Below are 26,956 nucleotides of genomic sequence, written 5' to 3'. Positions count from 1 at the left end.
GTTTCCACTCTGATTTCTGAATGTTAAACCAACCTTGCATTCTTTATTCATGAAATATGTATAACTGGATTCAATAAGCTAATATTTTGTGGGGATTTTGCATCTATATTCATGAAGATGTTGGCCTGTAATTCTCTTTTCTTGTAATGACTTGCCAGGTTTTGGTGTTAGGATTATATTGGCCTCATGGGATGATTTGGAAGTGTTTCTTTTTTCTCTATTCTTTGAATGAGTTTGTGTATGTTTGCTACTACATCTTTTTGAAATCTTTGGAGAAATTTACCAGTAAAGCAAGCCATCTTGGTTTGAAATTTTCCTTGTGGGAAAATTTTAAGTACAGATTAGATCTTTTTTTATAGATTGGGGACTATTCAGAATTTTTGTTTCCTCCTGAAAGAAATGTTTTTTAAGAAATGTTTCCATTTCATCAAAGTTGTCAATTCTATTGAGAAAGTTTTTTCCTTTAATTTCCTCTTATGATACTTTTCATAATGTTAGTAAAATCTGTAGTGATATTTCCTTTTTCACTTGTTTTTTGTTTTCTTTTTTGATTAGTTTTACTAGGGGTTATCAACTTTAATTAACCCTACAAACTGGCTTTTGGCTTTGTTGCTTTTCTCTTTATCTTTGGCCTTATATTTAAAAGATGTTCCTTGTAGAAAGCATTATAAGTAAATGTAGCTTTAAAATGGAAGGTTGATGTCAAATTCAGGCACAGTCATAGTCCTTGGCTTGTGGCACTCGTAAGAGGGAAGTGGTAATGGTCTTGAACGAGGACTCAGCAGTTTGGACTTTTTTTTTTTAAGATTTATTTTTTTATTAGAGAGAGAGGGTTGGGGGGCAGAGGGAGAGGGAGAGAGAGAATCCCAAGCTGACTCCCTACCAAGCCTGGAGCCCAACGCATAGCTCGATGTGGGGCTTGATGTGGGGCTGGACACGGCACTCCACACAGGGCTCCACATGGGGCTCTCTCACAGGACCCTGAGATCATGACCTGAGCTGAAATCATGAGTCTGCCGCTTAACCAACTGAACCACCCAGGTGCCCCCAGCAGTTTAGACTTAGCAGAACTGAGAGGAGAAGGATCTCACTCTTGGAATATTTTTATATAATAAATTACCACTCTCAAATTAATTTATTTCTAAAGTGTTTTATATTTATTATAAATAGTGTTAGGTTAAAGAAGAATAGGCTTGAATTGTGGACTGGCTGTCTATCATTCAGCACTCTCAGAGGCAAAGCTGTATTGTCAGTGCTATAAAGTCTCTGAATTTGTCTTAGAAAGCTTCTAACTGAACTGTTTCATATTGGAACAATAGATGAAGCAGCAGATTTTAAGTGGTAAGGAAACTCACCTTAGGCCCATTATCATTTTTCTGAATACTTGGATATGGAAATATAAAGTATACTCTCATTTTTGTCATGCAGGGAAATGAACAGCTGAATACTTGGAACTTTGATTTTAAATGTCATTATGACCTTAGAAATAACAACTGGTTTAAAAACGAACCAAAGTGTAAATAAAATGGACAAATAATACAGTTCAGTTACCAATGAACATTTATAAGGAAAAGTTATTTTTACTTTGCAGCATTTGGTCTTAGAGAAAAGACTTCATCATTTTATATGTGATGTGGCTTTCTGGGCTCTTGACATCTTCATAGCATTTGATTGGAATTTCTTTCTCTTGAAAATGAATGGGCATTTTCTTGCTCTCCACACTCATGAGCTTCACTTGCAAGGGACCCAGGTTTACATAATCCTATGTTGAACAGACACATGAGAGAATAGGAGAGGTTATCCAACAAGTTATCAGTCTTAATAGTTAGGTTTCCTTTATTAGAGTTGGCCTTTATCTGACAGATTTCACTGTCCTCTTAATTGCCTGAATAACATGTGAATTATATTTATATACCCAGTGGGGCATGGTAGGCAAGATCTCCCAAAGAGCAGGCAGCAAGGCCAACAGGCTTGTCTTTTCGGGAGTTGGGCGGGGGTCACCAATTAGAGTGGGGAAATACATTCTCTCAAAGTCTTTAATTGGTAGAAGAAAGTGTTGGCTGTATATATGTAGCCCTCTGCTGGCCAGGATATAACCACAGCAGAGCTTCCTATATTATTCAAGAACAATGGGAAGGATTTGTAAACATCACTTTGACTATATATATTCTAATATTAAGCAAATTCTCCATGAATTTTTCACTTTTCACAGGACCATTGGCTACTGTATAGGTAAAAGTGACCATATTCTGCCAAGCTAACTATAGTTTAAGATATCAGCAAATGGAATTAGAAATCTAATTTACATGAAATACCAGCCAACTCAATACTGGGTTGAAATAGCTCAGGCCCTACCCAGCATGCCTTCCTCTTAGAAGCCTCCTCAAGCCATAACTCCTCTTTTGAATTCCTTCAACATTTCAGCAAACCTTTCCTGAGTGCCCACTTTGTACCAGGCCCTGTACCAAGTGCTAAGGTGCAATGATAAGGTCACAGACCGACTGGTCAGGGAGACAGATACAGGTGCTACATTCCTCTTGTACAGTAATTAGTGATTTTCTAATCTGTCTTCTACCATGTAAACAATTTGAGGGGAGGGCCTGCCATATAGGCATCTTTGAAACTTCATTTCTTCCTGTTCTCCCCATAAATTCCCAAACATCTAACAAGTACCTGACATGTTGTGGGATTTTCAAGAAACATTTATTAGAATTTAGGAAAATCACAGAATGAAAAAGGAAGGCATTGTTTTATTTCTCAAAAATGCGTATAGTTGTATTTATTGTGTTTTTAAAATATGTAATTATAGAGCTACAATAAATGTAAGATAGGAGAAAAACAAATTGATGGATATCTCCAACATATTTCAGAGTCTGCTCAAGCTGTCATGACAAAATATCATAGACCAACTGGCTTACACACCAGACATTTAGTTCTCATAGTCTGGAGACTGGGAAATTCAAGATCAGGGTGTCAGCATGGTTGAATTCTGGTAAGAGTTCTCCTTCTGGCTTGCAGATGGTTGCCTTCTTGCTGTGTCCTTACAAGACAGAGCCTCTTCTTAAAAGCCACAGTTCTATCAGATTGGGGCTCCATCGTTTTGGCCTCATTTAACCTTAATTACCTCCTAAAGACCGTATCTCTAGATTGGGTGTTAGGGTTTCAACATGTGAATTTGGTGGGGGTGGGAGTGGGGATGGGGATCCAATTCAGTCCATAGCATACACAATGCCATTTCCACCATCAAAAATCTCCATGGAAAGTAAGAAGGTCTTTCATTCACCCAAATGGTATGTGATTTGGGAATTTTGTAGACAACTGTCCACTAGCCTGAGGTCATGATAACATACCAAGTGTCATGATTTCAAGACCCCCATGGGGGTGTTTGAATGCCATAGAGACTAGAACTTTAGTCTTTAAATTGTCACTTGATGTTAGCAGGACTGCGTTGTGGTTATCTAAAATGGCTTTTATTGATTTTTTCAGTTTCTTCTGTTTTCATACAGCACTCTTTCTCCTACCAGACTTTAAGTTCTAGGAGAATTTTTAAAGTTATTGGTAGTACCAAGAATGAAAATGTCAAGGGGTGGATATGGGAGTAATTGGAGTGTACCAAAAAGGTTTTGAAATTAAAAAGCTTTGATACTCCAGTTTTCACCTAATATGTTATATGTGGCAGTTTGTACTTTCCAAAGATGGCCACACTAATAGATATCCTGTCCCACGTGCCTTTCCTACAATGTGGTGCTCCTTCCTCTTCCAGATGCAGGAGCTACATTCCCTCCCCTTGGGTGGAACTTTGTAACTACATCAACCAACAGAATATGAGGGAAGGGATGGTGTATGATTTCCAAATCTAAGTCACATAAAATATTGCAGCTTTCACCATGGTCTCTGGTATTGCTTGTTCTGGGAGAAGGTAGACACCATAACAGAAACAATAAAGGCAACCCATGGAGAAGCCCATGTGAAGAATAGAGGCTCCCAGCTTAGCCAGCATTAACTTGCCAACCATGAGTGAGCCACCTTGGAAGTTGATCCTCCTGCCCCAATCAAGCCTTCAGATGACTGTTGCCCCTGCTGACATATGACATATGACTGCAACTGCCTGAGGGCCCAAGTGAGCACTGTCCATTGGAGCCCTTCCCAAATTCCTAACCAACAGAAGCCATGAAAGAGAATAAATGACAATTGTTATAAGCCACTAAGTTTGGAGGTAATTTGCTATATAGCATTAGATAACTTACATGGTATACTAGGAATGTAACTCTGTTAATGAATATATGTAGCAAATAGCACAAGGGTAGAAGTGAAAATTCTATCTAATGAGAGATATGAATGGTCCATATTCATGGACAAATGGGCAAATTTTACTAATAAGTGCAAATAGAATTTTTCAGTATCCATGTTTTAGGTTAATTTTCTCCATTAATTAATAAAACGGCATTCTCTTAGTACTGAAAATTTTTTTCATGAATCTTACCTTGAAATCCTGCTCATCCTCATATAGTAAGTATTTCGTATCAGAGGTCCCAAAGTCTACACATGGGTTGTTTTCTTCATCTGTCTTCAGTTGCTTGGCATATCCAATACCATGCTCGTGACTGAGATATAAAGCACTGCTCTCCACTGATGAGCTTGTGATGTCTCTACCTTTTACTTCTGCAGGTTGCAATGTTGGGATGAATACAAAGAAACTGGTTATTTGGGGACATAAAAATGAAAATACATTACACACTTTGTGACACTTTTAATTTGAAAGAGCTTTGAGAAATACAGGATCTATGTATTAAGGTGAGAGTGAGTCCCATGTTTAGAATCTCTATCTAAGTTGTATTCCCTTCTGTTAACAGATAGCTTTTGGTAATCATATGGTAACTTATGTGCATGTTGGTATTTTGGTTGGTTGACTGAACTGGAAGCAAAAACACACCAGTGTAGACAGCACCCCATCCCTCCCCACCGGTATTTATGTAGTTCACTGTGAAACATCGTGACTTTAATTTGAAAATAGGACTACAGAAAGCTGCAAGAAGAGAAATATGGAGAAGCTGGCCTGTATCCATTCCCTGAATAGCTCTTGGGTATGAGGTACCTGTCTATAATAGATGCTCAATAAGTATTAAATTTTTTTAAAAAACCCTATCACCGTTACAATAAAATAATACCTTCGTATATTTCTGGCAACTCCAAAGGCACTTCAGGTGGCACCTTCAGTCCAGCAGCTTGAGTAAGATATAGTTGCCTAAAAAGAACAAATGAGAAAAGCAGTCTGTCAGTCCACAAATATTATATCCTCTGCTCACTGGTGTCTATCTCTCTGGTAGGTGTTGGAGACACATAGATGAAAAATGAGACATAGTTTCTACCTTTGAGGAGCATGAGGCCCAGTGGGGTGGCAGACAGGCTTACAGTATTTTAGGGTGATGGTCTCTACCCTGATGGTGAGTGGGGGAGTGTGAGAAATGCTAGGGGACAAAGAGAAGAAGCACCTGATTGAGCTTTAGGAGGTCAGGGAAGGTTTCCAGGAGGAGATGGTACCTGAGCTGAATCTTGAAGAACCAGGGGCTCTTTGCCAGGGAAAGGCTTGGGGTGAGAAAGGGCAGTGAGTGATAAGAGAATAATACACCGGGAATGAAAGTGAGCACGACACCCGGTAGGGTGCTGTTGTGGTAAATCCAGGGGAGGAACAGGTGTGGCCTGAATGGATGGTTTTAAAAAGAAGAGAAAGAGAGAAAGACGGTGAGCAGCAGGAATCCCAGATGACATGGAGGTTCCAGCTGTTGCTGAGGGGCAGGTTTCAGTCACAGGCCTGGTTACGTGGGTGTCTGCCAACACAGCTCTCAGTGCATGCATGTAAGCCTGTGCTCTGCTTTTCAGCACCCATGGAACTTTTAGCCAGAATATACGATGTCTTGGAAGCTCCCTATAGCTTTTCCATGAAGTTTGCCTGAAGACAGCATGAATCGGACTCTTGCAGATATTCAAACCACCCCCCATGCTTAGCAGCTCAGCAATCAGAGTGAAGCCCCTGGATTACAGGTTGTCATTTATTTAAAGAACATGAGTAAAGTATTATTCAAAATGCTTAAGTCTCCAGCAAATCATATAACTGCACACAATATTTATGTTTGTAAAAGCTTCTTAAGGTTCAACTCAGTGAAGGTCACTTTCACATGTAGCTCTGGTCTGCAGGTAGACATGTCTGAGGTCTTAGAATTCTCTTCTTTCCTGGTTTTTCCATTTTGAATTATTATGATCGTACTAAATGTCATACACTTCATAAATCTGGATTCTCTTTTAACCATTAATTTATTGTCACTTTTGTACCACCATAGGGCAACAACACTTGATGATATGGAAAATACTTAAAGAATATTATTTTATGAAGTTAGTGTTAGATTTGTAGGTGTTGGTCCGCGTAGCCTCCGTTCTGTGGTGCCGGGGTCCCTGGGCAGTCCCCTGTGGACATTCACCTCATGTCCTGTGTCTAACAGGTACTATGATGTTCTATGTGAGTTGTGAAGGGAGAAGTCTGGGGAGCATTGAATGGGAAAGGTAGTAACTCTATTAGCTAAAATACCCCATTCTTCAGCCAAATAGGAAAACAGCTTTTTTATGTCCTTTGGCCACAGTTTGTGTCTATTTCTCACCCCCTTCTAGTATTTTATGAGACTGAGTTCTCAACAGAAATGTGAAAAGGGAAGTTGCCATAAAATATGCAATATGTACTATATTTCTTTGACTTGAAAATGGCTTATAGTCAAAGCTCCTGAATACACCCAAAGTTATCCTTCTGGAGAAGTAGTTAACAGATAATTGAGGGTTTACACATTTCTGTTGCTTTATGCAGATCTTTCTAAAATTTCCTAAATACTTGCCTCAAGGAATTTATAATCTAGCAAGGAAGGAGACATTAAATAAGTAATCATGAGTGTGATAAATGCTGGTCATGAAAGAAAAGATTAGGGTGTCGTGGAAGCATATACAGGGGTTCCTAACCCGGTTCTCATGAACATCGCCCATGCTTTCTTTTTGCTTGGTCAGCTTTTGAACTCATCTCTCCCAACTCGGAAGCAAGACTAAACACTCAGGTGTCTCACTAAAGAAAAACCAACCCACAAGGCACTGATGAATACAGTATTACTGAAGATTTTTTTGGGGGGGCTAGGGGTTAAACATGAAACAACTTCACGAAAACCTCCGTTAAAATTTTCTCATCTCCTTGCCAGTCACTGCCAAGTTCTCTCTGGCCAGTGAAAGGATTCCCCTTTGTTTTTTTTCTAAATTTTTTTTTAAAGATTTTATTTATTTATTTGACAGAGAGAGACAGTGAGAGACTGAACACAAGTGGGGGGGGGTGGGAATGGGAGAAGGAGAAGCAGGCTTCCTGCTGAGCAAGGAGCCCAGTACAGGGCTTGATTCCAGGACCCTGGGATCATGACCTGAGCCAAAGGCAGATGCTTAACGACTGAGCCACCCAGGCACCCTAGAGGATTCCCCTTTGTATAACTAGTCATTCCCATCCGTGGCAGCACCAAACCAGATACCACGGACTGAGCCCACCAAAGCGGCAAGTGGGGTTGGCAGTTGGGAGGGTAGCTCCTTCCTAAGGTTGGGCCTGTTCAGAAACGAAGGAAGGACGACAGTGGAGGCAAGTAGAGCCGCGGTTGTGAGCCCCGTGCCAGCAGTGGCCGCAGAGATCAGACCTGTGGGTTAAGAGGCAGCGGCAGCGGCTGGAGCACAGGAGCCTGGAGCCGCAGACTGGTCAGAGAGGAGAGGGCTGGCAAGAGCGCGTCGCCTACTGGGGGGACAGTGAGGCCCGCAGCCCCTAGGACTCCTCGAGGGCATCAGCTCAAGAGACTGGGAATTCAGGAGTCCAATCAACAGTCGATTCCTTCAGCCCAACTGCCTGCCGCCTCTGCACTGTCTGCCTCTCCAGGGCAGCATGGGGACATGGTGCAGGGGAGCTGGTGGCCCCTTGTCTGTCCTGCCCCACAGGGCTTTCAGCCTGTAATGCAACTGCACTCTCTCCCTTTCTCCATCCTTGTATCTCTTAGCCCAGCAAACGGAACCCCACAACTTACCTGTAGCTACCCTTCTTGGAACACATCGGGAAGTTTGTAAACAAAAGATACTCTATTATGTCACAAACAGTATTTTTCCATGCCACACAGGTGACAGGAACTACTCGGGTAGGAACTTTTTGTGGCCCTTTCACCGCGTTGAATTTCTCTGCTTTAACTCCTAGACCGAGACATTAGTCTCCCATCTTCCACCTGTACACCCTGCATTAATTAGTGTGATCCGTTTCACTTCTCTTCCTAAACATGCTACTATTCGGATTAGTTCTTGTTTCTGATGACTTGCCCAAATAATCATCACCACTCTGAATTTTAATTCCATATTCCAGGGCCCTAGTTTTCCTCCAGACTGGTGTGTTAAGAATTCTTTTGTCAGGTCAGAAAAAGAGAGAACCTAAAATACACATTTGGTTTCTCTTGTGCGGGAATAAATGTGACTTGCAATGCCAGGCTATTTTCTCTGCCTGGAAGGTAGTTTGACTCTTCCACTAACTATCAAAGGAAACAATGTTATAGTCCACAAGGTAACCAGAAGACCAGAAGACTTCCAGGAAGCTACCACAAAGCTGATCACTTCCTCCTTTGGGCTAACTCCACACCTCATCCATCTTTTGCTGCACTGGTATGCTTTTATTTTTATGCCCATTTTCCCTGCTGACCTGGAGGTTTTTGTAGGTCAGCAGTTGTGATGTTCCTGTTAAGTGTTTGTTATTAAGACTACAGTGCATTGTTAAAAAAAGCAAGTCAAAGTTTGCACTGTACCAACAGTTGACATTCACCATGGCCGTTTTGTGAGTCCCTTCCTTTGCAACTATTGCCATCCAGCTAGAACATTAAAAAATTAAATCATCTTTTAAAAATAACAACTTTTTACAGATACAAATGTTTACAAACTACTTTCTAGATATGCTAATGACTTTCACCTGGGTATTTTGAGATCCACAAGTCTACAGTTGAATAGTTGATCAATAAGCACCAAATTTTCTTCTTCCAGTTCATGAATAGTATTTTCCAATTTTTCAACTTCCTTCCTGTGATTTGCAATCTGTTCTCAGAAGAGAATGGAGGGATGTTGGTACTTGTTGACTTAGTTCTACCTAGTCTTCTGTAAGAAATTCAACTCCTAAAAGTCCATTTGCCTGAGGGGAAGATCTATCCTGTTATTTATTAGTGGGTTTGCTTTGTCCTTCATCTCTAAGAAGGAATGGGTGGGTCTCTTTTCCAGATTGTTTGCAGAACTTGTTTGCATGGTTAGGCAGTTATTAGTGAATGGCAGCAATTGTCCTCTTCTACCCTTCAGAAACATCCCTGGACCTCTCTATGTGCTGGAGGTAGAGATAAACACGAAAATAAGACTAATTAACTTATCATTGTGGTTAAATGGGGAAGATGGTGATAAAAACAAAAAGCAGTATGCTCAAACCGTAATGGAAGATGCTCAGGTAGGGGGAGGTTCTGTGGGAGGTTCACTGTAGGTCTGGGGTAGGGGGTAAGGGAGAATTAATAGAAGAGATGACATCTAATCTGGATTTTGAAGACCAAGTTGGGATTCTCCAGGCAACAAAAGAGGGTGTACTCTAGGCAGAAGGAACCACATGTTAGGCACAATTATTTAGGTGTGGCTAGATACGAAGTGGAAGTGGGGAGAAGTAGGAGAGAAACTGGACAATTAGGGAAATAATGCTAAAGAGTCTGGTTTTTATTTTGCAGATGATGGAAGGTCATGGATAGACATAGTAGGTTTGATGTTTACTAAAGAAATATGGCTAACTTAATTAAAAATGAACAAAATTTGCTGCTTCTCTTGATGGAATTCCCATCAGTCTTTAAGAAGTGTATTCTGGAAACTTTATCTAAAGAAAGCTTGGATAGTAAGAAAGATATATAGGATGTTATTAGACAGAACTCCCGTCTCACCTCTCTGCCCGCCTCATATACGTACACATACACATACACATATACATATACATATACGTATACACATATGTATACATATACAGGTGCTGCATTGAGAGGTGCTCATGGACAGAGGTCAGGACGACAGAAGAATTAGAAGCAAGAGTATAGAAGAGGGCACCTGAGTGGCTCAGTCGATTAAGCATCTGACTCTCGATTTCAGCTCAGGTCATAATCCCGGGGTTGTGAGATCAAGCCCCATGTCTGCTCTGGGCTCAGCGAGGAGTCTGCTTGAGATTCTCTCTCTCCCTCTCCCTCTGCCCCTCCCCCCAAGCATACTCTCTCTTTCTGTCTCTAAAATAAATAAATAAATAAATAAGTAAATCTTTTTACAAAAAGAGTATAAAAAAGAAAGCGATAGGCTGATGGGAGTAATAAAGATAAACTGGAAAAAGTAAGTACCTCAAGGGAATATGGTGAAACAAAAAAGGTTCAGGGTTTTAGATTCAGTATCTCTTGTTAGGCGTTGCCAAGAGTGTAGCTGAGATGAGTACTTAGATAACTAACATTTTTGATTTATACTTGAAATTTATTTATTGTATTTTGGAATCTGCAAACATTCTGTATATTACCACATGCATATCTCTATCACATAAGTCATGTATTAAGTGCTTGAATTCCTACTATGGGTAAGGTTCTATGTGAGACATAGAAAGATACAAAAGTGAATAAGGCATGGAAAATTTCCCTCAAAGAGGTTTACAATCCAGTGAACAAATACACAAATAACTGTAACATAAAATAATATTAGTGCCATAGAAAAGGCTCAAATATTGCTGGTGGCTTGGAGTTTGAAAGAAAAGCATATATTATTTGCCTGCCTTAAACTATTTAGCAAACCATTTAAGTCCATGATACTAAATTAGAAAGCAAGGGGTTGGTGCTTTAGCATCTCGTGTGTTGGGAGATAATCAGCTTGATTACAGGCTTGAATGCCTTAAGGAAAAGTTAATAATTTTCAAATGTCAAAGGATGAGAAAGAAATTATATTTAGAGGTTTTAAACAGAAGGAATTGATAGAAAATTTGGAAATGTTTGACCCAAGGGCTTGGCATGCTTGGGAGTCAGTATGCAGCACACACAGTTCTTGGTCTCCTTCCAAAGCTGGGAATGAAGAGGGCCCTTTTGGGGAGTTAAGTCCAGTCTTTCAAGCTAAGGATATCTTGTGGCATCACTTACCCCTTTGGACTACTAACTAAGGTTCTCAACAATTACTATCTCCTTTCTAGACTTCTGAAATATTAGGGAAATGAAAACTAGTTTTTTATAGCCATATAAATACCTTTAAATTTCTAGGGTAAGAAAGTAAAAAGGAGGAAGTAGAAGACTGCTTTTCTCTCCCTATCCTTGCTTCTCCCCAGATACCCAAGAAACGTACTTTAGAAATTGAGAAAGATAATTTAGTTTAAACTATTATAAATCAGAGACCTAGGATCCTGAATTAAATGTGTGCTCTTGAAAATTTCCCCTGTAAGATCCAAGTTAGCTTCATGCCTCCTCACACTTGAAACTCTTGATTGCTAACCTCTTTGAATCCCTTTGTCTAGTTTTCCTGGCTTTCTATTTGTTGAGTGAGTCTAAGTCATTTGGAAATTTCAGTTTTCTTCATTTTCTTAATAAGCATGCTAAATAAAACCAGATAATGGAAGTCATGCATGGGACGTTTCATATCCTTCCCACAGGTCTAAGTTTTTGCTTATTGTTGAAAGATAGTTAAATGGAGAAATACTTTCAGGAGGTCCATTATTGAATATCCCTTTTTAATCATTCTAAACCTTCCTCAAAGAAATTAATTGACATACATTATTCCATTTCCAGGCAATTTTCAATTCTTGTGATAATACTTATAATCAGAGATGGTTTTAATTAATTTTGTGAGTAAATGTAATAATGCTAAAATAAATACTTATTGAAATAAGGAGAAATTAAATCTATTAAATTTCCTTAAAATGATTTGTTCTTTATTACTAAGCTCTTTTGCTCATGATTTAATTAAACTTGACATTTTTTTCTTGTCTTTTATTTCTACTGAATCATGAGAAGTAAAAAATAAAATGAAACAGAATGTAATTTGTGGCTTTAGTAGGAAGGATCAAGACACCAAAAAAGCCTTTCTTATCAGTCAGATATAAATTTTTACAGTTATTTTCTCTGAACCTAATATCTATGACATCTTATAAGATTTAAGATTTGAATTGTTAAATTATTATAATTAGGATTATGCTGTTATATTCAATAAAGGTACTAAAACTAAACTCCTCGCTAATATTCTTTAACTGTTAAGCTCACCTTGAGTTTTTTTTTTTAAGATTTTTTTATTTATTTGAGAGAGGGAGAGAGGTGCATGCACATGAGCAGGGGGAGGGGCAGAGGGAGAGGGAGAAGCAGACTCTCTGCTCCAACACACAGGGCTCCATCCCAGGACCCTGAGCTGAAGACAGACACTTAGCCAACTAAGCCACCCAGGTGCCCGCTCACCTTGAGTTTTTTAAATCAATATTCATTTTTTTAAAAAGTGGGGATTCATCTTGATTTATTTTGGAAGTAGTTTGGATTCCTATTTACCATGACTTATAAGGGCAGCTTAAAGATAATTGTCGATATCATAGAAAGCACATTAATTTTTAAATTCCTTGTTTCCTAGACTCACCAACTCTATTCAGCCAAATAGGGGGCAAAGAAAAGAGAAGAGAAGGTGACAGTGACATTTTTACTTCAGGTATCTGAGCAGATGGTGAAAAAGGAGATGCAAGAAGTGAAGATTTAAGGAGAAATTTAATGAATTCTGCTTTAGGGATGTTGAGTGCCTTTGGGACATCCATGTGGAAATATTTGGCAGGCAAATAAAAATATAGATCTAGAGCTATGGACACACATGTTAGTGCTGAACATGTACATTTGAGAATCATGTACATGTATATAACTTACTAACAAGCTGTGTGTATTTGAAGTGAATTCTTTCAAAAGATAGTGAGTTTTCACTGGGCAGAGCAAGATGGCAGAGGAGTAGGAGACCTGGATATCGTCTGGTCTCAGGAATTCAGCTGAATAGGGATCAAACCATTCTGAACACCTATGAACTCAACAGGAGATCGAAGATAAGAAGAGTAACAACACTCTGAACAGAAAAGCGACTACTTTCTGGAAGGTAGGACGTGCGGAGAAGTGAATCCGAGGCGATATTCGGGAGGATAGACAGCGGGGGAGGGGGCCTCCGTCGGCCGCTTCTGGCAAGTGATAGAGCTGCGGAGCACAAAATCAGAACTTTTAGAAGCCGGCTCCGTGGAGGGACGTCGCTCCAGTGGCTAAGTGGGGGGTGGAACCCTCGCGGGACAGTGTGGTCTCAGGACCCTCGGAGTCACAGAAAGACCCGGGGTGCCTGAGTGCGGCAGAGTTCCCAGGTATCAGAGCGGGGAAGCCGGCTGTAAAGACGGAGCCAAGGCGTGGGCTCTCAGCTCGGGGTTGCCATAAACTGTGATCCGCGACCCAGTCAGGCCACTGCCCCTCCAGCAGGGACCCAACAAGCAGCAGAGCTGGGGAGACTCCCCTTCCTCCCCTGGGAGGAGCGGCGCGGGAGCGCACTGCAGGGATCTGCTGGGTTTGGAGACTCCACATGGGGTCGGGTGCCAGAGATAGAAACGCTCGATCACAGGCCGGGTGAGCACGGAGTGCGGCCGGAGACCGGGGAGACGGGAGTAACTGCTTTTCTCTGGGGACGCACCGAGGAGCGGGGCCCCGAGTTCTCAGCTCCTCCGGGAGGAGATTGGGAGGCCACCATTTTCACTCTGGTCCTCCAAAGCTGTACCGAGAGCTTGCAGGGAAAAAAAGCTCCTGAGAGCAAACCGGAGCAGATTGCTTAGCCAGGACACACAAGGGCGGGGCAATTCAGCCTCCGGCAAAGACATTTGGGAACCACGGCAACAGGCCCCTCCCCCAGAAGATCAGCACGAATAGCCAGCAAGCCAAGACCAAGTTTACCGACCAAGAAGAACGGGAGAACTCCAGCGCTAGAGAAATACTGCACATAGAATTCATGGCTTTTTTACCATAATTCATTAGTTTTTCAAAGTTAATTTTTTTAACTGTTTTTTTTTTTAATTTTTCTTTCTCCCTTTTTCAAACAACATCTTATCAATCCCTTTTTTAAAAAAAACTTTTTATTTTTCATTTTTAGAGTCATATTTTTATTCCTTTATAGTAGTTACCCTTATTTTTGGCATATATATATAAGTTGTTCTCTCTTTAAAATTTTGAGATACAATTTCTTCTAACAGATCAAAATATACCCTAAATCACTAGTGTATGGCTTTGTTCTAGACTCCTGCCTGATCACATTCTCTCCCTTTTTTTTCCTTTTTTTCTTTTTTCTTTTTCTTTTTAAATCTTCTTCTTTCTTTTTAAAAACAACTTCTTATCAATTCCTTCTATAAAATCTTTTATAATTTTCATCTTTACAGTCATCTGCCATCCCTTCATTGTATCAACCCTTATTTTGTACATATATAAGTCTTTCTTTCTTTAAAATTTTAGCAGGCACTTTCTTCTAACAGACCAAAATATGCCCAAAAGCTAGTGTGTGGCACTGATCTATGCACTAGCCTGAACATATTTGATCATATTCTGTTTTTGTTTTGTTCTGTTTTTGTTTGTTTTTATCTTTTTCTTTTTCCTTTTTTTTTTTTCTCTTCTTTCTTTCCCTTTCTTGTCCCCTGGTTTCAGGTCTTTTCTGATTTGTATAGAGTATATTTGCTGGGGACATTGTTAACCTGTTAGCATTCTGTTCTCTCATTCATCTGTTCTCCTCTGGACAAAATGACAAGACGAAAAAAATCACCTCAGCAAAAAGAACAAGAGGTAGTACCGTCTGCCAGGGACCTAGAGTTCAGAATCATGACTTTAAAGATACTAGCTGGGCTTGAAAAAAGTGTGGAAGTTATTAGAGAAACCCTTTCTGGAGAAATAAAAGAACTAAAATCTAACCAAGTCGAAATCAAAAAGGCTATTAATGAGGTGCAATAAAAAATGGGGGCACTAACTGCTAGGATAAATGAGGCAGAAGAAAGAATCAGCGATATAGAAGACCAAACGATGGAAAATAAAGAGGCTGAGAAAAAGAGAGATAAACAACTACAGGATCATGAGGGCAGAATTCGAGAGATAAGCAATACGATAAGACAAAACAACATTAGAATAATTGGGATCCCAGAAGAAGAAGAAAGAGAGAGAGGGGCAGAAGGTATATTGGAGCAAATAATAGCAGAGAACTTCCCTAATGTGGGGAAGGAAACAGGCATCAAAATCCAGGAGGCACAGAGAACCCCTCTCAAAATCAATAAAAATAGGTCAACACACCGACATCTAATAGTAAAACTTACGAGTCTCAGAGACAAAGAGAAAATCCTGAAAGCAGCTCGGGAGAAGAGATATGTAACCTACAATGGTAGAAACATTAGATTGGCAACAGACCTATCCACAGAGACCTGGCAGGCCAGAAAGGAATGGCATGAGATCTTCAGAGCACTAAATGAGAAAAATATGCAGCCAAGAATACTATATCCAGCTAGGCTGTCATTGAAAATAGAAGGAGAGATAAAAAGCTTCCAGGACAAACAAAAACTAAAGGAATTTGCAAACACAAAACCTGCCCTACAAGAAATATTGAAAGAGGTCCTCTAAGCAAAGAGAGAGCCTAAAAGCAGCGTAGATCAGAAAGGAGCACAGACAATATACAGTAACAGTCACCTTATAGGCAATACAGTGGCACTAAATTCATACCTTTCAATAGTTACCCTGAATGTAAATGGGCTCAATGCCCCAATCAAAAGACACAGGCTATCAGCTTGGATTAAAAAACAAGACCCATCAATATGCTGTCTGCAAGAGACTCATTTTAGACCCAAAGACACCCCCAGATTGAAAGTGAGGGGGTGGAAAACCATTTACCATGCTAATGGACACCAAAAGAAAGCTGGGGTGGCAATCCTTATATCAGACAAATTAGATTTAAAACAAAGACTGTAATAAGAGATGAAGAAGGACACTATATCCTACTTAAAGGGTCTATCCAACAAGAAGATCTAACAATTGTAAATATCTATGCCCCTAACGTGGGAGCAGCCAGTTATATAAGGCAATTAATAACAAAAGCAAAGAAACACATTGACAACAATACAATAATAGTGGGGGACTTTAACACCCCCCTGACTGAAATGGACAGATCATCTAAGCAAAAGATCAACAAGGAAATAAAGACTTTAAATGAAACACTGGACCAAATGGACTTTACAGACATATTCAGAACATTCCATCCCAAAGCAACGGAATACACATTCTTCTCTAGTGCCCATGGAACATTCTCCAGAATTGATCCCATCCTAGGTCACAAGTCAGGTCTCAACCGGTACCAAAAGATTGGGATTATTCCTTGCATATTTTCAGACAACATTGCTTTGAAACTAGAACTCAATCACAAGAGGAAAGTCGAAAAGAACTCAAATACATGGAGGCTAAAGAGCATCCTACTAAAGAATGAATGGGTCAACCAGGAAATTAAAGAAGAATTTAAAAAATTCATGGAAACCAATGAAAATGAAAACTCTTCAAGATCTTTGGGATACAGCAAAGGCTGTTCTGAGAGGAAAGTATATAGCAATACAAGCCTTTCTCAAGAAACAAGAAAGGTCTCAAATACACAACCTAACCCTACACCTAAAGGAGCTAGAGAAAGAACAGCAAAGAAAGCCTAAACCCAGCAGGAGAAGAGAAATAATAAAGATTAGAGCAGAAATCAATGAAATAGAAACCAAACAACAGTAGAACAAATCAACGAAACTAGGAGCTGGTTCTTTGAAAGAATTAACAAGATTGATAAACCCCTGGCCAGACTTATCCAAAAGAAAAGAGAAATGACCCAAATCAACAAAATCATGAATGAAAGAGGAGAGATCACAACGAACACCCAAGAAATACAAACAATTATAAGAACATATTATGAGCAACTCTGTGCCAGCAAATTAGATAACCTGGAAGAAATGGGTGCATTCCTAGAGATGTATCAAATACCAAAATTGAAGCAGGAAGAAATAGAAAACCTGAATAGACCTATAGCCACTAAGGAATTTGAAGCAGTCATCAAAAATCTCCCAACAAACAAAAGCCCAGGGCCAGATGGCTTCCCCGGGGAATTCTATCAGACATTTAAAGAAGAATTAATACCTATTCTCCTGAAACTGTTCCAAAAAATAGAAATGGAAGGAAAACTTCCAAACTCATTTTATGAGGCCACCATTACCTTGATCCCAAAACCAGACAAAGACCCCATCAAAAAGGAGAATTACAGACCAATATCCTTGATGAACATGGATGCAAAAATTCTCACCAAAATACTAGCCAATAGGATCCAACAGTACATTAAAAGGATTATTCACCATGACCAAGTGGGATTTATCCCTGGGCTGCAAGGCTGGTTCAACATCCACAAATCAATCAACGTGATACAATACATTAACAAAAGAAAGAACAAGAATCATATGATCCTCTCAATAGATGCAGAAAAAGCATTTGACAAAGTACAGCATCCTTTCTTGATCAAAACTCTTCAGAGTATAGGGATAGAGGGTACATACATCAATATCATAAAAGCCATCTATGAAAAACCTACAGCGAATATCATTCTCAACGGGGAAAAGCTAAGAGCTTTTCCCCTAAGGTCAGGAACGTGGCAGGGATGTCCACTCTCACCACTGCTATTCAACATAGTATTAGAAGTCCTAGCCACAGCAATCAGACAACAAAAAGAAATCAAAGGCATCCAAATTGGCAAAGAGGAAGTCAAACTCTCACTCTTTGCAGATGATATGATACTGTATGTGAAAAACCCAAAAGACTCCACTCCAAAACTGCTAGAACTCATACAGGAATTCAGTAAAGTAGCAGTATATAAAATCAATGCACAGAAATCAGTGTCATTCCTATACACCAACAACAAGACAGAAGAGAGACAAATCAAGGAGTCGATCCCATTTACAATTGCATCCAAAAGCATAAGATACCTAGGAATAAATTTAACCAAAGAGGCAAAGGATCTGTACTCAGAAAACTATAAAATACTCATGAAAGAAATTGAAGAAGACACAAAAAAATGGAAAAACGTTCCATGCTCATGGATTGGAAGAACAAACATTGTGAAGATGTCAGTGCTACCTAGAGCAATCTACACATTCAATGCAATCCCCATCAAAATACCATCCACCTTTTTCAAAGAAATGGAACAAATAATCCTAAAATTTGTATGGAACCAGAAGAGACCCCGAATAGCTAGAGGAATCTTGAAAAAGAAAAGCAAAGCTGGCAGCATCACAATTCCAGACTTCCAGCTCTTTTACAAAGCTGTGATCATCAAAACAGTATGGTACTGGCACAAAAACAGACACATAGATCAATGGAACAGAATAGAGAGCCCAGAAATGGACCCTCAACTCTATGGTCAACTCATCTTTGACGAAGCAGGAAAGAATGTCCAATGGAAAAAAGACAGTCTCTTCAACAAATGGTGTTGGGAAAATTGGACAGCCACATGCAGAAGAATGAAACTGGACCATTTCCTTACACCACACACAAAAATAGACTCCAAATGGTTGAAAGACCTAAACGTGAGACAGGAGTCCATCAAAATCCTAAAGGAGAACACAGGCAGCAACCTCTTCCACCTCAGCCGCAGCAACTTCTTCCTAGAAACATCGCCAAAGGCAAGGGAATCAAGGGCAAAAATGAACTATTGGGATTTCATCAAGATAAAAAGCTTTTGCACAGCAAAAGAAACAGTCCACAAAACCAAAAGACAACCGACAGAATGGGAGAAAATATTTGCAAATGACATATCAGATAAAGGGCTAGTATCCAAAATCTATAAAGAACTTATCAAACTCAACACCCAAAGAACAAATAATCCAATCAAGAAATGGGCAGAAGACATGAACAGACATTTTTCCAAAGAAGACATCCAAATAGCCAAGAGACACATGAAAAAGTGCTCAACATCGCTCGGCATCAGGGAAATGCAAATCAAAACCTCAATGAGATACCACCTCACACCCGTCAGAATGGCTAAAATTAACAAGTCAGGAAACGACAGATGTTGGCGGGGATGTGGAGAAAGGGGAACTTTCCTACACTGTTGGTGGGAATGCAAGCTGGTGCAACCACTCTGGAAAATAGTATGGGGGCTCCCCAAACAGTTGAAAATAGAGCTACCATACGATCCAGCAATTGCACTACTGGGTATTTACCCCAAAGATACAAATGTAGGGATCCGAAGGGGTACGTGCACCCCAATGTTTATAGCAACAATGTCCATAATAGCCAAACTGTGGAAAGAGCCAAGATGTCCATCGACAGATGAATGGATAAAGAACAGGTGGTATATATACACAATGGAATATTATGCAGCCATCAAAAGGAATGAGATCTCGCCATTTGCAATGAGGTGGATGGGACTGGAGGGTGTTAGGCTGAGTGAAATAAGTCAATCAGAGAAAGACATGTATCATATGACCTCACTGATATGAGGAATTCTTAATCTCAGGAAACAAACTGAGGGTTGCTGGAGTGGTGGGGGGTGGGAGGGATGGGGTGGCTGGGTGATAGACATTGGGGAGGGTATGTGCTATGGTGAGCACTGTGAATTGTACAAGACCGCTGAATCACGGATTTGTACTTCTGAAACAAATAATGCAATATATGTTAAGAAAAAAAAAAGAAGATAGCAGGAGGGGAAGAATGAAGGGGAGTAAGTCGGAGGGGGAGACGAACCATGAGAGACGATGGACTCTGAAAAACAAACTGAGGGTTCTAGAGGGGAGGGGGGTGGGGGGATGGGTTAGCCTGGTGATGGATATTAAAGAGGGCACGTTCTGCGTGGAGCACTGGGTGTTATGCACAAACAATGAATCATGGAACACTACATCAAAAACTAATGATGTAATGTATGGTGATTAACATAACAATAAAAATTATTTAAAAAAAGATAGTGAGTTTTCTTTCATAGATAGTATCTGAGCACAGGTTGGGTGACTACCTCTGGATAGAAAGGGAATTTCAAAGTAGTGAGTTTGCACATCTTCTGTAGCACCCTTGGAACATCTAGACCAAAGATTATCTACCTCTTTTATCCAATAACATGCTCTCACACTTCACCCAAGAGCTAAGCCATGTACTTGATTAATCTCTCCAATGAATATATATATACTCATGGACATCCTTTCATTCAATAACTATTTAGTGAACATAGATTATTTATTAGTTCTCATGGACATATAATTGAAAAGGCATAGCCTGCTCTGTGCAGTGAAGAGACAGATGCATAAACAGCCAATTTCAACATATTTTAACAAGAGTTATGAAACAAGAGAGCACTGAGGAAAAGGACTCAAGACTTTCCGGGGGAAATACAAAATGATTCAGAAAGAAATTAATCATCAAAGTCCGTGCCTAAACGGAGAGTTGGAGTTTTCCAGGTAGATGAGTGTAAGGAGGGAAGGCAGAGGGCCTAGTCTGTACAATGTAAGGAAAACAGGACAGTGCCTCATAACAAAGAAGGTCTAGAAGTCCAGCCATGACCACATTCATTGAGAGCAGTATTGCAGCACTGGTATAGGGAGACAGGGGGAGCTGAGTCTCAGGCAGCACATGGAGCCCACTTGTTCCCACATGTTCTCCAGAAGGAGGTGTGAAGAGAGCCTGATGACCAAGGTAGGAGAGGACGTCGAGACTGCAGTGGGCAGGGACATCTTGACCACTGGCAAATGGCTGTAACTGTGGATTCGGTGTTGGCTGCAACATGATGTCCCAAAGGCCAAAGCAGTCCATTCAGAAGTCACCAGTGCAGGGAGCAGACAAAGGCACGTCCTGTACAGATGAAAGGCAGGGGGAGCAAAGATCCAAAGGAAACCCACAGATCTGAGCCCTCTTTAACGACATGCCCCACAAGAGGGCATGTAAGCCCCACCTCCTTATACAATAGGGTCCATCTTGGAGAAGAGCAGGGGGAGGTAGGGAAATCTAAATGACTGAACATTTATGCAAAGGAGACCACGTGTCATCCTGAAAGGCAATTTAAAAAACAGCAGAGAATGAGGTTAGAATGATCCTTTAGCCTTCCTCCCACCACCCAGAAGGAAGTACGGTCTTGAGGAAGACCAGATCAATTTTAGGGTATAAAGAAGCTTCATACATTTGAGTATATTACATGAATTAGGATGCCAAAAATGATTTCTGGTTGTTATTGAAATTATTGATGGTATTCATTGAGTAATGGCTTGTAATAAGATTAGGATTCCACTTGAATTTTACTTTACCTCAGCTAGTCACAGTTCTATGCTTTTCCCATACCTTCAGCTCATAAATAAAAGTCCTTTCCAGTTCAAAAAAATGAGAAAGAAGAAAAATTGTTTTTTAAAATTCCACCTACCTCTCTTTTCAGCCAGTTATTCTCCCAGATCTCTCGGTAGCTGCCCTTGTCAATGAACCGTATGGCATTCTAAAAGAAAGTTTCTGTATTAAGGGAGACTTTGCAACATGGCGATTCACAATCAACTTATCTGATCATTTTACATTATGTTTTGCAATTACTCTGGAAACATATCTAAGAACTCTTGCTTCAGTTGTTCTTTACTCTCATATTATTTTTTGCTGGTTCACACTGCCTAATACAGGTGATTCAGAGAACTGGACAATAGTTATCCTTTCAGTTGGGCTTCCATTGTGACTTAATCTGATTCCCATGGTGAAATCAATCATTAAGTGATCTGCTCCATAATTAAGGTGGCTGAACTGCAGCTGTCAAATATTCTTCATGTTTTTGGTCACAGACATAATCCAACATAGAGTAAAGCATGAATAGATTCTATTACTACCTTTTTAATTAAAAAGACTTCTGTATGTCAATAATAACAATATACATATTTACAAACTTAATAGCAAATAATTTCAGGGTAGCTGGACAGTTTCCTGGAGAAAGGCATTTTAGATGAAGAAAACAGGAAAAGCATTACTTTCTCAATAGGTTCATAAAATGTAAATTCATTTTCAATTCTTATTTATTTATAGTTTTCCCTAAAGGAACTTTATAAAGGATGAAAGATTGTATTTATCTGTGAGGTACTTTTATATGGATACCACTTTACAAATTCCACATTCAGTAACTAAAGGGCACAACCTAAGGAAGAGAAATTAAGAAAAATCTTATAGATCATAAAAGCAGACAGAAATAACTGAAAAATATGTTAAGAATAAGTTTATCTAAGTCTTTAGAGTTGGAAGATTTGCAATAATTTTTTTCTTCAAATCATGCTAATTAAACTAAGGGTGCGCCTACATTCCTTAGGAACCAGGAACTTTTATACTCCAGCTGCAACTGGTGACTCTAAAGTGTCCTGGAACACAGAGTATCATTTGAACGAAAGCAGGATACAGCTCATAACTGAAGTTGGCTAATGGCTTAATTTACTAACAGTGGAGCAGGGGTTTTCAACTTTGGGCGCATGTTAGAATCTCCTGGACACTTTGACAAATCCAGAAACCAAGGTGACATCGCAGGCCAATTACATGAGCATCTCTGAGTCACCACATGAGTTAACTAAATTTCTTGGTGACTCCAGTACACAGCCAAGGTTGCACAACAGTGGATTATCAGAAGCGAAACATATGCTAAAATAGCCAGATAAAATGGGGAAAATTCATTCACGTGTGTGAGTGTTAGGCATTATGTAGAGAAAAGAAAATGTATAGGGTAGTGATTAAGAGCAATGATCTGAAGGAGACATCTAGAATCGAATCTCAATTCTGCCACTTGCTCTGGGAAAGCCACAAAAATTTCTCTGTGTCTCGGTCTTCTCATTAGCAAGTCCCTGCCTTATAGGTTTGTTGAGAGACATAAATGTAAACTGCTCAGAACAGTATCTGGAACAGTCTTCATTATATATTGAATATGTATATTTGAAATATATTTGATCTACAGATGCATTTTTAATCATCTTAACTATGTTCATATCATTTTATCGTTGACTTCACCATTTAGTCATATTCCGTCACAAAGGGGCTGAATTTCATGGACAGATAAACTATTGGTCAGTTCTCCGTAATCCTCTATATTTGGATAAATCAGTAAAAATCATGCAGTAGGATAGTAACTGAAAGAACAACTGAACTAACAGTTAAGCAACAAACAGTAGCAACTGAAATTCAGTGAAGAACTTTAGAGAAGACCAGATGTTTATGATTCTGAAAAGAGATTCTAGATCAAGAGACAGTCCCAGTGGGGGCCTCACTAACCGAGGAGATAGTCTACAGACAGGGAAGGAGAGTGAAAACAAAGGGATTAGAAAACATATAAAGTTGGAAATTATATCTCAAACTTTTTTTTTAAGATTTTTATTTATTTGTCAGAGAGAGCGCTTGTGCATAAGCAGGGGGAGTGTCAGGGCACAGGGAGAAGCAGACTCCCTGCTGAGCAAGGAGCCCAACGCAGGACTCAATCCCAGGACCCTGGGATCTTGACCAGAGCAGAAGGCAGACACTTAACTGACTGAGCCGCCCAGGTGTCCCTCAGACATTTTTTTATATCCCAAAATTTTAAAGCTCTGGCCATGTAAAGTGTACTCTTTTAGGTTTGGATATATATGACAGTACTTTTTTTTTTAAGATTTTATTTATTTATTTGACAGAGAGAGACACAGTGAGAGAGGGAACACAAGTAGGGGGAGTGGGAGAGGGAGAAGCAGGTTTCCCCGTGGAGCAGGGAGCCCGATGTGGGGCTCGATCCCAGGACCCTGGGATCATGACCTGAGCCGAAGGCAGACGCTTAACGACTGAGCCGCCCAGGCACCCCTACGACAATACTTTTTAGACAAATCATATTTCATTCTATAATGCGTCCAAAAACTTTTATTTAATAATTTGTTGTAGCCATTATTATTACTTAAAAATAACAATAATAAATTACTGAGCTCTTGTTTCTTATGAGACACTATGCTACTTAAATCATCTCATTTAATCCCCATCCTATTCTTTAAAGGTAAATATCATTATTGACCCTTTTTTTTTAAATTAGGAAACTGGAGCCCAGAAAAGTCAAGTAACAAATTTAGTTTATATTCCCAGTAAGTGGTAGAACCGTGATTTAAACTAAACTGCCGAACTTCAGGACTCAAGTTCTTAATCATTATAATATGCCACAGGAAAAAATAAGGAAAAACTTTTGTTTTGTTTTTAAGACAACTGAAATATACCTGTGTGGCCCATTCCTTCTTTTGATCCAGTTGCAACAAAGTTTCTCTGATTATTCTCTTTCTAGCATCTTCCAGAGTGACTTTATAGTGTTCTTTGAAAAGAAAATTAGAAGCTTTAACAGGACTAATCCTAGGGAAAGTTATGCTGCTTTTAAATTTTATTTCCATGATCCTCTCATCTTCTTTCTACATATTTTTCACCCAAATTTTCAGGGTAAATTTTTACTGAAGTATCTAGTACCTCCAATTAGAAGAAATGCTCCAATAATTTACCTTATTAAGGTATAAAAACACCTTAATGTGAATTAGCTAAAATGATATCTCACCTAAGAATATTTGTATTTTCAAAGGATTGTCTCTCCAAAGGGAAAATTCCCAATACTTTAGGGCAGCCATCTACCTTGCATATCACACACTTCTGATTCCACAATGGAAATATAAAGAAGATTTAATTATCTGCATGAGAAGCATCCTGTACCTCTGACTCCATCTAACTAAATTTCCAGTGTTCTTGGCATATGTTTTCTTGGGCAGGAAAGACAGAGTGAGAAGAGGAGAGAGGGGTGAAGGGGCCATGAAAGTCAGCCTCTGGTTCTGAGTTGGGCTCAGGGCAAGAGAGGAGGACAGATATGAAGATGTGCAGGATTCTTTATTCTCTAGATTTTCTGATATCATAGTCAGGATCGAGAGAGCAAAGGATCATAAAATTTTAGGCCTTGAAAGATGCTTAGTGAGCATACCCTCAACACCTCTGTTTAAGGAAAAGTGAGGTATAGTGACATTAAGACTGCTGTAGAGAGTGGAGAGGAAGAAAACTAGTCTAACTTGAAATCTGGAGAGTAAGAAAATGGAAGTCTTCGTTTTTCAGCCCACATATGCCCATCCATACAAACTGTATACTTTTTATTCCCATTCAGAGTCATCACTTGAATATTTTAATCATTCCAATCTCATTTCTGATAGAATTTGTTTCAATTCAGGACCTAGTCCACTAGACTAAGGCTGGATGTTTATTTGAAACTTCTACCCAACAAAACACAACAGGCAATCCAAAAGTTGCAATGGATCAGGAGTTTAGTTATAATGGATTTTTCATTCTTAGCATCTGAAAGAAATCATTAACCTGGAGCTTGATAAGATTAAATATTCTTTGCTGCAAATCATAAAAAATAGATGATCAAATATGCTCTGACTAAAGTTATAGCTCTCTCTAGTGCCACATTAACACTGACAAAGCAACAAAAATACCCAACTTGTTGCAAGTTCCATATAAAATTCTGTGGACTATTTATCTTCTGAAGAGCAGAGTAACCAGCACAAGGGAGGATGTGAAAATCTCATTGCTAGTTTTTGTGATTCACATGCTGCTCTCAGAAACAACTGTTAAACATGCATTTGTGAATACAGCCAAAGAAGCTAGGAGTATGAAATGTCTCCTTCTCATAACAGTTGGAGACGTTGCTACTGGGAGCATGGGAGACTCTGGCTTTGTGCCTTTAAAGTTCTGGCTGCTCAGACCCCTGTCTAATGTGGCCACTTCTCAGAAGCTGATGGCAAAGCCATGCGGGCTGAAGCTTGCTTTGCATTGCTCTGCCTTCCCTGCTGTGTCTGGCTCCGTGTTGCTCTGCTCCCCCACAGTTTTCCTGGGAGTCTCTTGCCCACTTTTCACACACTTGTCAGTGTCACACGACCTCACCATGCTGACCCTCTCCTGTGGGGAGGGTGGTGTAGCCTCTCTTGTGAGTTCTCTTGGAGATCACCAAGGGACTCCCATTTTACAGATGAAGAAACTGATGTTCAAAGAGGTAATGTTACTTTTTTATAAGTGCATTTGAACCCAAATCTTTTAACTCATGATTAGTGTACAAAGAAATTTTAGAGATTCCTGTCCTGTGTGCCTGGTGAAGGACAAAAGTAAAAATGCTCTGTGAACCTGATATCTAATGACTTATCATACCCCCACACTTTCTGTATTGCTGGGCCTCACTAAGGTCCCCTTTCCTTTTACTGAGAGATAAAGCCTTGTCTTGGATGGATTAGTGACTGTGTTTCCTATACCCACTATCCCAAAATCTCCTAGCCAAAGTTCAGGGAAGCAGCTCTAGGTGCTTCCTCCCCCTTCCCCCCAGAGCTCAGGGATGGTCCTGAATAAGGCAGGATTGGAGAGCTGACCACAGAATGGCTGACCGATGGCCCATGAGGAGGCATGGACAAACGTCTTCGCTCATCTTCGTTAGGTAGGTGATGACACCAGCTCTTTAGAATCTGGGCTGGAGAAAACTGCAAGAACTGGTGTGTGGGAAGCCAGAAGAGAAGGAGGATGGGACAGAGCAAAACAGAGGCACTATGAAGGGGACACAGCCCAGAAAAGACAAATGTAGAGAGGAGCCATCTCTGGGGCCACCACCGATTTGATGGGCTTCTGTTTCCATCTTCAGTCTTCCCATTCCTCACTGCGAGTGTTATATTCAACAAACATGACCATGGGACATCAAACAAACGTAGCTTTATCTCTTCCCTTTAAAATTCATACTGTGAGGCTAGTAACTCTCTCAACAAGATATATGGCAAATTTTGTACTTTTCTGGATCCTTTGTGATAATAAGAGGCCCTCCAATCAGGAATTAATGT

The 26,956-nt window shown here is 39.8% G+C and overlaps 1 protein-coding gene across 4 annotated transcripts in view; it reads right to left on the bottom strand.

Annotated features, from left to right (window-relative positions):
* Positions 1-1,600: 1,600 nt before the first annotated feature.
* CCDC83 (coiled-coil domain containing 83) overlaps positions 1,601-26,956 on the bottom strand; it is a 52,708-nt gene continuing 27,352 nt past the window's right edge. The window contains exons 5-10 of one of the 4 annotated variants that reach the window (XM_028126794.2): positions 24,326-24,417; positions 21,508-21,576; positions 9,008-9,129; positions 5,156-5,245; positions 4,484-4,697; positions 1,601-1,762 (exon numbers count right to left, since the gene is read on the bottom strand). In XM_028126794.2, the coding sequence (XP_027982595.1) occupies positions 1,601-1,762; positions 4,484-4,697; positions 5,156-5,245; positions 9,008-9,129; positions 21,508-21,576; positions 24,326-24,417 (749 nt within the window). Of the gene's footprint in view, positions 1,763-4,483; positions 4,701-5,155; positions 5,246-9,007; positions 9,130-21,507; positions 21,577-24,325; positions 24,418-26,956 lie in introns of all 4 variants that reach the window. The other 3 variants (XM_088017742.1, XM_028126795.2, XM_088017741.1) reach the window with 3 other exon arrangements.

This window comes from Eumetopias jubatus, unplaced genomic scaffold (genome assembly GCF_037043125.1).
Source record: "Eumetopias jubatus isolate StellerSeaLion01/CBP00866 unplaced genomic scaffold, mEumJub1_p1.0 scaffold_13, whole genome shotgun sequence".
Classification (NCBI taxonomy): Eukaryota; Metazoa; Chordata; class Mammalia; order Carnivora; family Otariidae; genus Eumetopias; species Eumetopias jubatus.
This window is presented reverse-complemented; position numbering and strand designations above follow the sequence as displayed.